The sequence below is a fragment of the Suncus etruscus genome, chromosome 20 (assembly GCF_024139225.1).
Source record: "Suncus etruscus isolate mSunEtr1 chromosome 20, mSunEtr1.pri.cur, whole genome shotgun sequence".
Classification (NCBI taxonomy): Eukaryota; Metazoa; Chordata; class Mammalia; order Eulipotyphla; family Soricidae; genus Suncus; species Suncus etruscus.
The window spans coordinates 1,973,780-1,990,654 of NC_064867.1; the positions used below are offsets into that span (position 1 = coordinate 1,973,780).

General features: G+C 38.2%; 1 protein-coding gene and 1 non-coding gene across 4 annotated transcripts in view; both read left to right on the top strand.

The window, feature by feature from the left end:
• Positions 1-3,653: 3,653 nt before the first annotated feature.
• Positions 3,654-16,875, top strand: part of SCN10A (sodium voltage-gated channel alpha subunit 10) — a 98,759-nt gene continuing 85,537 nt past the window's right edge. For all 3 annotated transcript variants that reach the window (XM_049766375.1, XM_049766376.1, XM_049766377.1), the window contains exons 1-3: positions 3,654-3,923; positions 5,201-5,328; positions 8,664-8,744. In XM_049766375.1, the coding sequence (XP_049622332.1) occupies positions 3,654-3,923; positions 5,201-5,328; positions 8,664-8,744 (479 nt within the window). The remainder of the gene's footprint in view (positions 3,924-5,200; positions 5,329-8,663; positions 8,745-16,875) is intronic.
• LOC125998438 (small nucleolar RNA SNORA61) lies at positions 15,161-15,296 on the top strand. Its single transcript, XR_007492006.1, has one exon. It is a non-coding gene; the product is annotated as a small nucleolar RNA SNORA61 (small nucleolar RNA).

Sequence of the window (16,875 nt, forward strand, 5' to 3'; positions counted from 1 at the left end):
CAAACATAAAACAACAACCCAAAAGCAGCTTTCTGGGCCCCATCTCTGGTCTTGGGGATGAGAATCGCTTCAGCTGGGATTCTGGACTCTGCTTCCTAAATCTTCCCACCCCATGATAGACTGAATTTGCAGTCTAGATAGCTTGACTAAAAAAAGTAGGAAAATGTCAAGGTCCACAGGGTAGGGTTCCCCCCACCTCCATAGAGATCAGAGAATAGGATGCCTTCTGGAGGAGCTGAGATATGGCTTCTCCCTGGCAAGCAGGAGCAAAGCCCCCAAAGTACAGCTCTGTCCATAGTGGAAGAGAAGCTGTTCCCTGGTGCCTAGCCAAGGGGAAAGCAGCTTCCTGAGTCCAAGGCTGTCCAGAGGAGGCCTACAATCTGTGCAAGGAGAGCTTTTCAGGTTTGTGTGTACCAGAGTGGGCTGGGACCCTCGAAACTCTTGGCAGCCTCAGAAAGCTTGGTTTATGACAATTTGTGGGACTTAGGAGCAAATTTTAAATCATCATGTAATGTGCAGTCATGAAGGTTCTCAGGACAAGAAGGGGTACTTTGGTGAAAACTAGTTGCGAAACGGACTCATGAATCAAGCACTCAGAAATAAATTAATTATTTTATTAAATATTTATATATTTATATTACAAATAATGTATTGTTGATTCTATTAATATTGTATTAATTACATTATTATATAATTATATTAATAAATTGTATTAACATAATATATTATAAATAATATAAATATATTATACATTTGACTTATTTTTACTGTGCCAAGAATTGATTTCAGGGCCTCCCATGTGAAGACAAATTTCATTTTGCCTCTGACTCCTATAAGATGGTTTTTGTTGTTGCTGTTGTTGTTGTTTTACTTTGTTTTGGGAGGCCATACCCGGAAGCTCTCAAAAGTTACTCCTGGTTGGAGCTCAAAAATCAAAATACTGGGGATCAAACCTTTGTTTGTCCTGGGTCAGCCGCTTGCAGGCAAACACCCTACCACTGTGCTACCACTCTGGCTCCAAGATTTTTTTTAATTTGTCTTTAAATGTTATATTTTTTAAATTATAGCACCATACAGCATCACTCACTCCATGCAAGTATTCACTTCCTTATATAATTGTCCTAGTTTCCTTCATCCATACTCATGTTCTTGTAGTAAACTTCCTACAGGCAAGATAAGTTATCAATTTCTGTTGCCTTTGGAAATTGTTATTCCTCTACTCTTTTTGGAGGGAGGGGTCACTCCTGGCTGTGCACAGAGGTTACTCCTGGCTCTGTGCTCAGAAATCACTCCTAGCAGGCATATGGGACGCCAGGATTCAAACCTTCTGCATGCAAGAAAAACACCCTACCTCCATGCTATCTCTCTGGCCCCTAGTTCTCTATTCATTATGTGACTTTTATAAAAAAAAATATGGACACTTTTCCAAAAATCTAGGAAATGAGTTTTCATATGGCCCAGTGATTCCAATTCTGGTATCTACTTTCAAGGGTCCAGAATCTCAACTTAGAAAAGATAACTACACTCCTATGTTCAATTCAGTACTATTCACAATTGTCAAAATATGTAAACAACACAAGTGTTCAAAAATATAAATTGGATAAAGAAATTGATATATGTGTACCATAGAATATTACTCAGCTATAAGAAGGAAAACAAAATTAAATTTGATCTCCTATGCTTTTGAAAGAAAATCATTATGTTAGAATTGGATTGGAAGATAGCTCAAAGCAAGACATGACTTGCATATAGGTTTGGTCTATGGCACTTCATGGTTCCCCCCAAGCCTTCCAGGAGTGACCACCCCCCCCAAGTGCTGTGCAGGGAGTAGCCCTTAAACATATACACAACCACAAACAAATCCACTTAATATTAGAAAATAAAGCCATCACTTCAAATGAAATGTAGATAATGTTAGTAAGGATCATAAAAAGACAAGTATGACAAGACCATAGAGCATGGAAAGGCGGGAAATAGGATCACATGTCCTTCTTCTCTGCCTCACTGCTACATCTGAGACAGACTTCCACTCTTGACAATCAGACTATTACAGAAGAAAAAAAAATACAGTGAAACATGGGGGTGCCTTTCATACTTTAAAATAGATGCATTTTGGGGCCGGAGAGATAGCACAGCCATGTTTGCCTTGCAAGCAGTCAATCCAGTACCTAAGGTGGTTGGTTCGAATCCCGGCATCCCATATGGTCCCCCATGCCTGCCAGGAGCTATTTCTCAGCAGATAGCCAGGAGTAACCCCTGAGTGCCGCCAGGTGTGTCCTAAAAACATATATATATATATATATATATATATATATATATATATATATATATATATATATATATACATATAAATGCTTTTTAATCGGGAATTCTTAGGGGTCTTGCTTTCTCTGTAAACCTTGGTGTACTACAATTCTGCAGAATGCAATGCAAGGAATGTCGTGTATGACAGGTCCTCCTTAAAATTTCTGAGTCCAAAGCTCTGTGATTTGCCACCCACTCTGAGTGATGAAGGCTGCTATCAGAAGAGCAGTTACATGCTTGGATCTGAACCCTACCACAGAGAAAAATGTGCAGGCCCTACTCCTTGCCTCATTGTTAGGTTGGATGAAGGGAGCATGACCTTCCCTCAGAAAGTCCTATAGGCTTGGGGCCACCAGGGTCCTTCTGAGGAGAGCAACAGAGAAAGATCTCTTCCTGACAAGTGCAAGTTCTTCAAGTGGAAAGAGACTTGAGCATCTCTAAATGCTGGTAGAAAGGTTCTAGTAGTCCAGTCAGCAGAGAGAAGTGAGAAAGAAAAGGAATAAATAAGATCCAAATAAGAGGGTTGGACTCAGCTGTATTGGGTCTGACACACTCCCTGCTGTGAGAGAAGGGTGGGAGAGAGGCTCAAGGCAGGTAAGCAAGAAATTTAGAGACATAAAATTGAGGCAGTTCTGTTTCAATAAGAAGCATGGAAGCAGCCACTAGCTTACTGCAGGGAAGGAATAGAAGACAAGATGAAGAGTATTGGAACTATCTGACTACAAGAAGCTTTCTGAGGAAGGAATTTTAGTCTCAGGTGAATGCAAATTGGGCTTATTAAGATGGATGCAGGTTTGGCAATAGGGAGAAGAGCAGAGAGTGGTTGATATTGAGAACTGGGGATTTTGGAACTTAATCTAGGTAAAAGAAATATTTGGCTGTGGACAAAGATAAAGTGGATCAAAGGGAGTCCAAGGAGAGGGTGAACCAAACATTGGAGAGCATAAGTCAAAAGTTGAGTTTGGAAATTACGCTATAAAGTAGATCATAACTTAGCCTCGCATGACTGTACAAGTATGCTTGATGCCTAGAAGTTATAGAAATGAGAAGAGAAGGCAGTTTGGCTAAGTCTTGAGGTAACTGTGTGTTAAGAAATGATAAAAGAGCAATAACCTAGAATGTCATGGCAAGCATAGAGATGGCCTTGAGCTACCTGGAGAGAATGAACAAACTCCTAGAGAACACGGGATCTCAGAGAAAGCTCAGTTCAGGAAGGAGCAGGAGGGGTGTTTGGGGGATTGCAAAGTGTGAAGGGGTGGTAAGGCTGGCTGGAGGGCAGGCTGTTGTCTCTCTGTGGTTATGTCACTCTTTCACAAGAATATAAATTTTTCCTGAAGAAGAATGAGAAAATGGAATTGCCCTTTGGATCCCTGGAAACTACCAACTTCCGCCGACTCACCCCAGAGTCCCTGGTGGAGATTGAGAAGCAAATTGCTGCCAAGAAGGCTGCAAAGAAAGTCAAAAAGAAGTGCAAGGAGCAAGTGAATGAAAAAGAGAAGCCTCGGCCTCAGCTGGACTTGAAAGCCTGCAACCAACTGCCCAAGTTTTATGGGGAGCTCCCAGCTGAGCTGGTTGGTGAGCCCTTGGAGGATCTAGACCCCTTTTACAGCACATGCAGGGTAAGAGCTACTATCTCTGGGCTAGGGGGCTGCTCACAGCTTTGCAGGACGAAGTCTCTATCCCTGTACTTGCTCCCAACCCTGCCCTGGAAGTCTGTGTGTGCCCTGGGTGATGTGTGAGGCTGCTAGACTCCGTATATAAAGAGTGTGTTTCTGGCTCACTTTTTGCCTTTGCTTGGGATCTTTATGTCATTTTTGGAAATTAAATCCAGTCCTCAAATATAGTGAGCCGGGCTGTGGCATATGCCCAGGGAGAGAGGAGCTATTTACTTGGACAAGCTCAGGCCTGGCATTTTCAGACACATCGTCTCTTTGCAACTGCAAAGAGATCTTGATTCAAAAACACTCTTTTTAGGGAGCTTTGGGGAACCCCATAAAGATAGCTAGAGTGGATTAAGGATGTCAAATCTATTCTGTAATGCTCAGATATCATTGGTCTCTTTCATTCACAGAGGCTAGTGAAAGAATGACATCAATAGGAGCCAGTTACTAAACTATATTCCCATTTTAAATACTTAAGGGCTTATTTTAATAATGTATAAGCATATATACATACATATGCAGGTACATATACACATTTGTGTCATGTAGATACTATAAAGCACAAATATGAAAAATGTTCTTTGAGGTATTCAATCATTTTATGAGAATTCTGAAATCAAAATAATTAAGAACCTAGTTTAAATGAGAATTGTTTTGAGACAACTACCCTGTTTGGATCTCATCTTAGATTCTGCGCAGCCAAGAAAAAGTGGTGTACAGGTTAGGGAGTAGAAAGAGATGTGATTTCAGAGAGAAGAAAATGTCCTTGGCATGTCTTTTCCTGCCTTTCACTGGCCCAGCATCTCTTAAATGGACAGAGGGAGGATGCAGGAAAAGGTAGAAATGGGGATACCTTGTAGACAAAAAAAAAAAAAGAGACATATCTAGGCCCAGGGACAATTGCCTAATGGAAAGAGAAATTAAACACAACTGTCATTCCACCCTCTTACCGTTGAGTTTTCCTGCTGGGCACCATGCCTCCTGTCCCTCAAGCAGCTTCTATAGCTCCTCCATTCACTGACCATCCTGGAGCCTGGAGTCTGGTTGGGAGAGTGGACTCAAGACTTTCAATCCCTAATCTTCCCTATCTCTCAACCCATGCATGATTTCTAGATCTGTCCCTTTTGGAGAGAAGCCTGATAGTGCTTCAGAGGCCACAAAGCACAGCTGACGAGGGGTGTGTGTGTGTGTATGTATCTCACCTGACACCCACTTTCTGCTTTGTTTTGTTTTAGACATTCATGGTGCTGAACAAAGGGAGGACCATTTCACGGTTTAGCGCTACTCGGGCCCTGTGGTTACTCAGTCCTTTCAACCTGATCAGAAGAACGGCCATAAAAGTTTCTGTTCACTCATATCCTTTGCACAGTTGCCCACAGCCTCCAGAGCTTAATTTTATGACTTGAATTTGTCACTTAACTTCCTTCAGAGGTTCACAATAATTTTATTTTGAAAATGAGATGATTTTAAAATTGAAAAAGAAAGTGTCTGTGGGGACTGGAGCAGTGGCGCAAGAGTAAGGCTCTGCCTCGTCAGTGCTAGCTTAGGATGGACCACAGTTTGATCCTCCAGCATCCCCCAAGCCAGGAGCAATTCCTGAGCGCATAGCCAGGAGTAACCCCTGAGTGTCACCAGGTGTGACCAAAAAACAAACAAAATAAAAGTGTCTGTGACTATTATTCTCCACTGTAGAGGAGGAGTTCATGCAAACCACAGATGAGTTTGGATTCACCCTAAATTTGTCGGGACACACTTAAGAGTATGTTATTAAAAACTTATTCTCTTTAGAAAGGAAGCTTTTCAGATACACCTGGGCACATAAATATACACCTCCAGACATGATCTGTTCTCTTCACAGTACAAAAGTAAGAGGCCCATGTTGCTTCTCTGGGCAGAGAGATCAGGTCAAGAAAATATGTAGTATTGTTATCTTGTGCCCTAGCCATGCTGGAGCAGTGCTTAATGGGCAAAAAGGCAACAACTCCCAATGGGAGTGTCTCAATAGTACCCCATTCATTGGGGTAATATCCCAGTAGCATGTTACCCCCAAATCACCACCCAGCACAAAGCATCAATTGTCTGATCTGTGGCTCATGCCATTGAAAAAAAGTGCGAAAATTAAAGGAACACTGGCTCATGGTTATAATATAGAAAGTGTTGGCGGTGATTTCTGAAGCTGTCTTGAGCATTTTCTTTCAAGTGAAGCCATGTGAAGATACTAAAGAGATGTTGGCTTGGTTTTAAAGAATATCCCCTGGTGGCTGTCCAGATGGGAAGCTTCTAATGATAAATTCTTCCCAGCATCCAGGAGGTTGATCTGTAAGAACATACTTGCCTCAGTGATCTGACAGATAGTCATCAGATCTCTACCACATTCAGTGACACCTTGGATCACTGGACAGCACCCCATGGGCTGAAGGGCCTGGTGCAGAGTCGCATTTCATATAAAATCACTTAGTTGGATGTAGTCTTTTTTTTTTTTTTTGGTTTTTGGGCCAGCCCTGGTGTTGCTCATGAGTTATTCCTGGCTATGCGCTCAGAAATCACTCCTGGCGGGACACTGGGGCATCTAACCTCGTTCTATCCTAGGTTAGCATGTGCAAGGTGAACACCCCACCACTTGCACCACCGCTCTGGTCCCTAAAGTAGTCTTATTACATATTCCTTTCACTGTTTTTATCTTCACAACCAGCCAGTGGGAATGTTTTCTTAGTTTTAATCTTGCATTTTCTAATCCTATTGAAGGGTATTTAATGATAATAGTAGACTGTAATTTGATAAATATCTCCTTGGCATAAACACTATCATAACTTTAGAAAACCTTTGAAGACGAGATCAGCATCCCCATTTTTCATACTTTGCTACTGACATGCATAAATATTAAGTCAATTGTCCAAGGTGGCACAGCTAGTTAAAAGGTCCAACTTGCATTCCTTTTAGGCCACTATCAGCCAGTATCAGGTATAAGGAAGTTGGCATTTCAATAAAAATGAATTAGGGTAATTTATTCTCTCAGCATGTCACCAAATATATGCAATTACTCAAAAATTACAAATAAAGAAAATCAGCAGATATACAAACTACTCTCCATGCATCCCGATTGAGTCATATCTAGCTAAGTAAGAAACAGCTAATGAGAAGTAAAAGCTCTTTAAAGAACAAGTGACCGGTGAATATTCTTTTCATCTTGAGATCTTATAAGGAAATAATTTCTTGGTGGAGTTGCAGCTGAACAGAAAAGCTTTTGAGAGTCTCCTCCTCACAAAAGTCTGCATTAATGAATGTCAATCTCATGAACTTGATAGCTCCAGTTCCAAAAGATAGACTTCAAAAGGTGGAACTCTCCAAATCATGTTATTAATATTTTGAACAAAATATAATTCTATTCAAATCGTTACAAACCTATTCACAATTCATATTCTACATACTATATGACATTACCTTTAAAGGTTTATGAAATTTATGAAGTGATTTTGATTTAAACTTATAACATTTTCCCCATGTAAAACGCATTTCTTAATTCAAATGCAAGTCAACAGGATAATGTGGTTTAATTAGTAGAATTTCCCTTTTCAAAATAGATGTGTTCCTAAGTAACTGTAAAATAGGGCACATTAAAGACATTTATAGACATCCAAAATATACTTAAGTCATTCTGCTCAAGTTGAAGTTATGAAGGATGAGTAGTTCAATCTTTCTGTAGATCAAACATATACTGGAGCTGTTTTTCTTTAGGGAGTAATTGGAAGCCTGCTAGACCTACAGGCAATGCTCAATCAGAACTTACCTTCAAATTCTTCACACCAACCTTTCAGTCTATTTATTAACCCCTGTCTATATGCCTTCCTTTGCAGAGTCTGTACTTTCTTTTTTTCCCTAAAGCTCTATTGTGGCTTTTTAGTGCCCTTCACTACAGTTTAATTCTAATTCAATTTAATATTAATCTTTTTTAATTTTGGTATTTGAGTTACACCTGATGTTGCTCAGGGGTTACTCCTGGCTCTTAAGTCAGGAGTTATTCCTGGAGGTGCTTAGGGGACCATATGGGATCTCAGAAATAGAATTCCAGAAGACTGTGTGCAAGGCAAATGTACCCACTCTGCTATCACTCTGGCCCCTATTCCTATTTTTAAGCTAAAAGTTCACATCCCTGAGTCTATTTCTTTCATTCTTAATCAGAACTTTATTTCCTTAGAATGACTAGTCTGAGTTTATAGACAACCCTTTAGCTCAAAAATCTTGGGAATATTCTTTTTGCTTTTTGGTATAAAAATAAAAGAGATGTCTACTGAATGAAGTTTCCAGCCATGTTGTATAATGACGTATAAGCCTTCAAAGCGAAAGGACATTTTAGAAAATGTTTCTTTTCATCTTTCCCTGTTATTACAAAACAGATCTAAGTTGCTTTCTTAGTCCCAAAGTTGACCAGTTGTATGACCTTTTAAATATGATTTAAGCATTGTCGGCCTCTTTTTGCAGCTACAAAACATAGATTACAATATCTACCGACAGACTGTAAAATAAATTATGTCAAGAAAAGTACTCAACCCAGAGTCTACCCATGGTAGAGACTCAACAAACTTTAGAAGTTATTATGTGACAAGACTATCAGGCTGTTCCAAGTTGAGTTGAACCATTCAGATCCAAGAATGTATAAACAAAGCAACTCTCAACATGTCCTTAACATGGGTTTCTCAGGTGGTTCAGTATGTTTATCACTCTCACTATTTTGGCTAATTGTGTATTCATGGCCCGAACTGATCTTCCAGAGAAAATTGAGTAAGTAGATCTGCTAGTACTACTTCTGTCTTCACTTTTTGTCTTATCTCTTTTCACCTTTATCCTTTCCTATTTGAATCATTTGAATCCCAGGTTCTCTCTGTCTTCGTAATGGTCAGATAGCTTCTTCTCTCTGGACTTGCTATCATTAGAATTGGTTAATGGTTCTCAATATTGGCTAAGCATTGGAATTCTTGGGTAAATTTTTAAAATATTAACTTCTAGGTCACAATCCCAAAGGGTCTGATTTCCTTGTTTGGGGAAAATGAGCACCCCCTCTCCCATCCATATATACACATATCTGGCCGTAAATATGAATAAAATCTAAAATGAAGCAGAACAAAGAGCAAATGGTTCTGGAGAAGTTCCAGAAAATAACCCACAAATAAAGCTGTTTAAGCATATGGCTCATCTACTTTAAAGTGACTTTAATTTTCATGAGATTACCCTATTTCTTTGGATTAGCAGATGGAACATGTATCTTTTCAGAATGTGAGTGAGGTCTTTTCCCAAAAAATTCTGCACTATATTTTGAAGAGGTGCCCTCATCAGATATATCTGATATAAAGATATATCATAGTTATATAGATATATCATAGGTATATAGATATATGTTTATATCTATATATGTTCATATATTATATATAGCATATCAGATTAAGTCTGATATACCTTTAGTAAAATAATAGGAGCTCTATAGAAGAGTTTTTCTGACTTCAACAAGGATGAGGAGTATGGGGAGTGGGGAGTTGGGTTAATTGTAATATTAATTCTTGCCACAATAGAAACTATGTTCTATGTCTAGAAATAAATAAGAATTTGGGGACTGGAGCAATAGTAGAGCTGTAAGATGCTTGCTTTGCATGTAGTCTGGGTTAGATCCCCAGTAACCCAGACCCTTCAAGGAGTATTCCCTGAACACAAAACCCAGGAGTAAGCCCTGAGAATTGCTAAAAAAAAAATCTATATATCTTTAAAATGGATGAAGTCATAGAGTATGTCCAATTTTTTTCTTTGTAAAAAGTTTTTTTAAAGTAAAATGTTTTCTCTAAAAAGTAACAGTTATTTGGAGATATTGGTTAAAAATGGAAGGTATAATGCCAATAGAATGACAGCATGGGAATAAGAACAGTATAATACATAGAACAAAAAGAGGGAAAAGGAAAACACAGGGGACAAAAGATGTCAAAACAATTGCGGAAGACCAAAGTGGGCGGAAGAACATGGATGACTCAGCAGATCTGAGCCTGTGAAACATCAATGCCTGCAGAGAAGGATAAAAATGAGGATCAGGGCATTTTGCCCCTCTAAAAATTCCAGTGACCCCAAAATTGTTGACCTGCCACAAAGAACAAAGATTGGAAGAAAAATGAGGAAGAATGTAAGAGCTTAGTTTGTTCACAATTGCTGCTTTTATAAGACTTTGGTATTCTTTAAAGTGGATAAATAAGGACTGTAAATAATTCTATTAACAATGCAAGAAGTCACAAAAATATATCATTAAATGCATCAGAAGACGTATAAAAATCTATGGGGAATATAAAGAAAATGACCAAAACACAAGAGATTTTGTTTCAAGAGTGCACTAAGGGCTTTGTATCACATTCCTTTTTTTAATATATTTTTTATTTAAACACCTTGATTACATACATGATTGTGTTGTTTGGGTTTCAGTCATGTAAAGACAACACCCATCACCAGTGCAACATTCCCATCACCAATGTCCCAAGTCTCCCTGCTCCCCACCCAACCCCCGCCTATACTCTAGACAGGCTTTCTATTTCCTTCACACATTCTCATTATTAGGATAGTTTGAAATGTAGTTATTTCTCTAACAAAATTCGTCCCAGTTTGTGGTGAGCTTCATGAGGTAAGCTGTAACTTCCAGCCCTTCTTTCTTTTGTGTCTGAAAATTATTATTGCAAGAATGTCTTTCATTTTTCTTAAAACCCATAGATGAGTGAGACCATTCTGCGTTTTTCTCTCTCTCTGACTTATTTCACTCAGCATAATAGATTCCATGTACATCCATGTATAGGAAAATTTCATGACTTCATCTCTCCTGACAGCTGCATAATATTCCATTGTGTATATGTACTACAGTTTCTTTAGCCATTTGTCTGTTGAAGGGTATCTTGGTTGTTTCCAGAGTCTTGCTATGATAAATAGTGCTGCAATGAATATAGGTGTAAGGAAGGGATTATTGTATTGTATTTTTGTGTTCCTAGGGTATATTCCTAGGAGTGGTATAGCTGGATCATATGGGAGCTCGATTTCCAGTTTTTGGAGGAATTTCCATATCACTTTCCATAAAGGTTGAACTAGACGGCATTCCCACCAGCAGTGAATAAGAGTTCCTTTCTCTCTACATCCCCGCCAACACTGTTTATTTTCATTCTTTGTGATGTGTGCCAATCTCTGTGGTGTGAGGTGGTACCTCATAGTTGTTTTGATTTGAATCTCCCTGATGATTAGTGATGTGGAGCATTTTTTCATGTGTCTTTTGTCCATTTGTATTTCTTCTTTGTCAAAGTGTCTGTCCATTTCTTCTCCCCATCTTTTGATGGGATTAAATGTCATCCCAGGAATACAAGGATGGTTTAACATTTGTAAATCTATCAACATAATACACAACAACAAGAAAAATAAAAATCACATGATCATATCAATAGATGCAGAGAAAGCATTTCATAAGGTCCAACACCCATTCTTGATCAAAACTCTCAGCAAGATGGAAATGGAAGGAACCTTTCTCAATATAGTTAAGGCCATTTACCACAAGCCAGTGGCAAATATTATCCTCAATGGAGAAAAACTAAAAGCTTTCCCTCTAAATTCTGGCACAAGACAAGGCTGTCCTCTCTCACCACTCCTATTCAACATAGCACTGGAAATACTTGCTATAGTGATTAGACAAGGAAAAGATATCAAGGGAATCCAGATAGGAAAGGAAAAAGTCAAGCTCTTGCTGTTTGCAGATGACATGATACTCTACTTAGAAAACCCTAAAGACTCTACCAAAAAGCTTCTAGAAACAATAGACTTATATAGCAAGGTGGCAGGCTACAAAATTAACACACAAAAATCAATGGCCTTCCTATACACCAATAGTAATAAGGAAGAAATGGACATTACGAAAACAACCCCAGGCCCGGAGAGATAGCACAGTGGCGTTTGCCTTGCAAGCAGCCGATCCAGGACCAAAGGTGGTTGGTTCGAATCTTGGTGTCCCATATGGTCCCCCTTGCCTGCCAGGAGCTATTTCTGAGCAGACAGCCAGGAGTAACCCCTGAGCACTGCCAGGTGTGGCCCAAAAACCAAAAAAAAAAAAAAAGAAAGAAAGAAAAAGAAAAAGAAAAAAAGAAAACAACCCCATTCACAATAGTGCCACACAAACTCAAATATCTTGGAATCAACTTGACTAAAAACGTGAAGGACCTATACAAAGAAAACTATAAAACTCTGCTCCAAGAAATAAGAGAGGACACGTGGAAATGGAAGCACATACCCTGCTCATGGATTGGTAGGATTAACATAATCAAAATGGCAATATTCCTCAAAGCATTGTACAGATTTAATGCGATCCCTCTAAAGATACCCATGACATTCTTCAAAGAAGTGGATCAGGCACTTTTGAAGTTCATTTGGAACAATAAACACCCTCGAATAGCTAAAGCAATCATTGGGGAAAAGAATATAGGAGGAATTACTTTCCCCAACTTTAAACTTTACTACAAAGCAATAATTATCAAAACAGCATGGTATTGGAATAAAGACAGGACCTCAGATCAGTGGAATAGGCTTGAATACTCTGAGAATGTTCCCCAGACATACAATCACCTAATTTTTGATAAAGGAGCAAGAAATCCTAAATGGAGCAAAGAAAGCCTCTTCAACAAGTGGTGTTGGCACAACTGGCTAGCCACTTGCAAAAAATTGAACTTAGACCCCCAGCTAACATCATGTACGAAGGTAAAATCCAAATGGATTAAAGACCTCGATATCAGACCTGAAACCATAAGGTATATAGAACAACATGTAGGCAAAACACTCCAGGACATTGAGACTAGAGGCATATTCAAGGAGGAAACTGCACTCTCCAAGCAAGTGAAAGCAGAGATTAACAGATGGAAATATATTAAGCTGAGAAGCTTCTGCTCCTCAAAGGAAATAGCGCCCAGGATATAAGAGCCCCTCACTGAGTGGGAGAAACTATTCACCCAATACCCATCAGATAAGGAGCTAATCTCCAAAATATACAAGGTACTGACAGAACTGTATCACATTTCTTTAACTATAACTAGAAATTCATACTTGTTCAGTCATATAGAAGACATAAAATCATTCTAACCATAGACGTAAAATTGTCCTAAATTCATAATTGCCTTAAGATAATGCATAACTATACATTATGCCAGATAATATTGATCAAAGTCATATAAACAAATTAAATTTGTTAATACACTTTGTCATGTCAACTAATATATATGATTTGACTTAGCTATTCAAACATTTTTACATTCTAAAATAAGATAATATGTAACTCAATGTTGAATAACTATACATATATTGATCAAAATGATAAAGAGAGGTCAACATTAAAGAATGTTCATACAATAAAATATCCAGAAAATAAAGCAGAAGCCATGATCTTGTTATCAGAAAAGTAGGGTTGTTTTTTGTTTGTTTGTTTGTTTGTTTTTTGTTTTTGTTTTTGTTTTTTGTCAAAAATAAAGCTTATTGGGGCTGGGAAGGTGGCGCTAGAGGTAAGGTGTCTGCCTTCAAGCGCTAGCATAGGACGAACCGCGCTTCGATCTCCCGGCGTCCCATATGGTCCCCCCAAGCCAGGGGCGATTTCTGAGCACATAGCCAGGAGTAACCCCTGAGCATCAAACGGGTGTGGCCCCCAAACCAACAATAAATAAATAAATAAATAAATAAATAAATAAATAAATAAAGCTTATTATTGATTTGCTTTAGATTCATCTGAGCTTCTGTCGACTCTGGATGGTGCAAACACAATAATCTTGTCTTTTTGTATCTAGTGGCTCACAGAACACAGTATCAGTTACTAAAGTGGGTAGTTATTAGCTTGGGTTTCTTAAATTATATATTTATTTTACAAACTTTAAATCCCATAATATGTATATGTGTAGTCTAGACTACTCACTCACAGCATGTCTTCTTTAATTATTGTAATGTTATAAGTGAGGCTCCAGTCTATCTTTCTGCCTTTGGGAACCTTAAAAAAGGGTCTTATCCTATATTCATTTCTGTCTTATTCTTGACACCGATATTCCATGTCCAGCTCTCCTCTGCTATAATTGCAAACTCGTGAATTCACAACCAAAAGTCCCATCCTAGTCACAATAATGAACCTCACAGATAGGGATGAAATACTAAAAGATGCAAGATCAAAAGGAAAATTACACTCAATAGAAAATTGCTAATATTTACCGCAGATTTGTCACAAGAATCCTCAAGGCCAAAACCAGTGGAGAATTATAGTGACAAACTCAATGAAATTAATGCATCACCCAGAGTACTTCAATCAGTCAGTCTTACATTCAGGTTTGAAGGAAGAATACACAACTTCATGGAAAAACAACAGTTTAGAAATTTTACAAACTCAAAATCAGCCTTAAAGGATGAACTGAAAGATTTACCTTAAGATAAGACAGACCACAGACATCCAAACTCTTCCTAAAAGATAATAGTAAATCCCTTGACAATGATCTCTCTCAGTATTAATGGACTAAATACACCAGGTAAGAGACACAGTGTGGCAAAATGATCAAAAGCTGAAACCAGTGTTTTTCTGTCTACAAGAAACATATCTGAATAATCAGAACAAACACTGACTCAAAATCAAAGGTTGGAGGACAATCATTCAAGTAAACAAATACCTTAAAAAGGCCGGAGTGGCCATGGTAATTTCAAATGATACAGATTTTATTCTTAAAAAGTTATAAGAGAATGAGACGGACATTTCTTAATAATTAAGGGAGGAAGAAATCACACTCCTAAACATATATACACCTAATAAGAGACCAGCAAAATATTTAAAGCAACTGCTGACAAACTTGAAGGAAAATATCAATAACAACACAAAAATAGTTTGAGACTTCAACACTACCTTGTCACCCATTAATAAGTCAAATGGACTGAAACCTAACAATAATATACTAGCACTGAAAGGGGCAATGGAAGAAATATAGGACTCTCCATCCCCACAAAACTGGATACTCATTCTTCTTCTATGAACATGGGTAATTTTGCAAAATAGACCTCATCTACCCCTATAATATACATCCATAAAAAAGAAGATAGAACTTGTACATATTAATAATTGTACATATTAATAATGTACAGATCATAATGCACTGAAATTAGAAGTAAAAAAACACAAGAAGACAACCCTCCCGCTCCTTTTCTCATCAGATCTAAACACACTGGTCTTGGTGGTCACAAGAGGAGGAATAATAATACTGAAGCTGGCCTTACAGGGCTCATAGTCTGCCATGTAAGCACATAGGCTAGTTTTAGACAAGGTTAAAAAAACCAAGAAGACACAGAGGAAAAATTTTAACACCTGGAACCTAAATATCTCACTACTGAACAATCAGTGGATCAAACATAGAATCAAAGAAAAAAATCAAAAGATTCCTGAAAACAAATGGGAACAAAGACGCAAATGATCAGAATCTGAGGGAACACAGTTAAAGCAGTATTAAGAGGAAAATGTATATCTTCGCAAGAGAAGGAAAAGGGGCTTACATAAATAACTTAATGGCACAGCTTATGAAATTGGAGCATGGACAACAATATGAATCAAAATAGAAAAACAGAAGGAAATAAAGTTTAGAGCAGAAATCAATAAATGGAATATCTAAAAAAACAATCCAAAAGAACAATTAAAGCAAGAGTTGGTTCTTTGAAAAAATAAACAAGATAGATAAACCATGAGCAAAATGCAGAAGGAAAAGGAGAGAAATAAATAAACCGAATTAGAAATGAAAAAGGGGATACTACAGAAATTCATAGGGTAATCAGAGATTATTTTCTCTTTGCCACAAAACATGAGAACCTGGAAGAAATAGATAAATTCTTGGACTCAAGAAAATGATACTAAGAGCATCAGATAGGAAAGGGAGGAGTCAAGCTCTCACTGTTCCAGATGATACGATACTATATTATTTTTTAGTTTTGGTTTTGAATTTTGGTTTTCTTGAGCCACACATGGTCACACCCACACATGACATTGCTCCTGGTTTGGAGGACCATATGGGACACCAGGGATCGAACTTAGGTCTGTCCTGGGTCAGCTGCATGCAGGACCAACGCCCTACCAATGGGCTATCCCTCCTGCCCCCATATGATACTATTAGAAGATCTTAATGACACTACCAAAAAGTTTCTGGAAAAAATAGATTCATATAGCAAAGTAGCAGGCTACAAAATTAATGTACAAAATTAATGGCCTTCTTATGCACACATAATGACAGAGAAGAAATTGACTTTTAAAAACCCAATCCCATTCACAATGGTATCATAGAAATTCAAAGACTTGGAGTCAACTTAACTAAAGCAGTAAAGGACCTATACAAAGAAAATTACAAAACACTGCTTCAAGAAATAAAGGAGGACACAAGGAAATGGAGACATATACCCTGTTCATGGATTAGGAGAATTAACATCTTTAAAATAATAATACTCCCCAATGCATTGTACAGATTTAATGCAATTCCTCTAAGGAACTACATTAAACTGAGAAGCTTCTGCATCTCAAAGGAAATAGTGACTAAGACACAAAGACCACCCAAGGTTGGGAGAAACTGTTCACCCAATACCCATCGGATAAATGATGTGCTCTGGCACCTGGGTCCCCGACAAGGCTGATGCAAGGGTGGGTAAGGGTCTCTTCCAGCCCATAGCCTTGGAAGCTAGACTCAGGTAAAGGAGGGAAGACTGTGAGCCACAGACCACTGAAAGAAAAGAAAGAAAAAAAGAAAGAAAGAAAAAAAGAAAGGAAGGAAGGAAGGAAGGAAGGAAGGAAGGAAGGAAGGAAGGAAGGAAGGAAGAAAGAAAGAAAGAAAGAAAGAAAGAAAGAAAGAAAGAAAGAAAGAAAGAA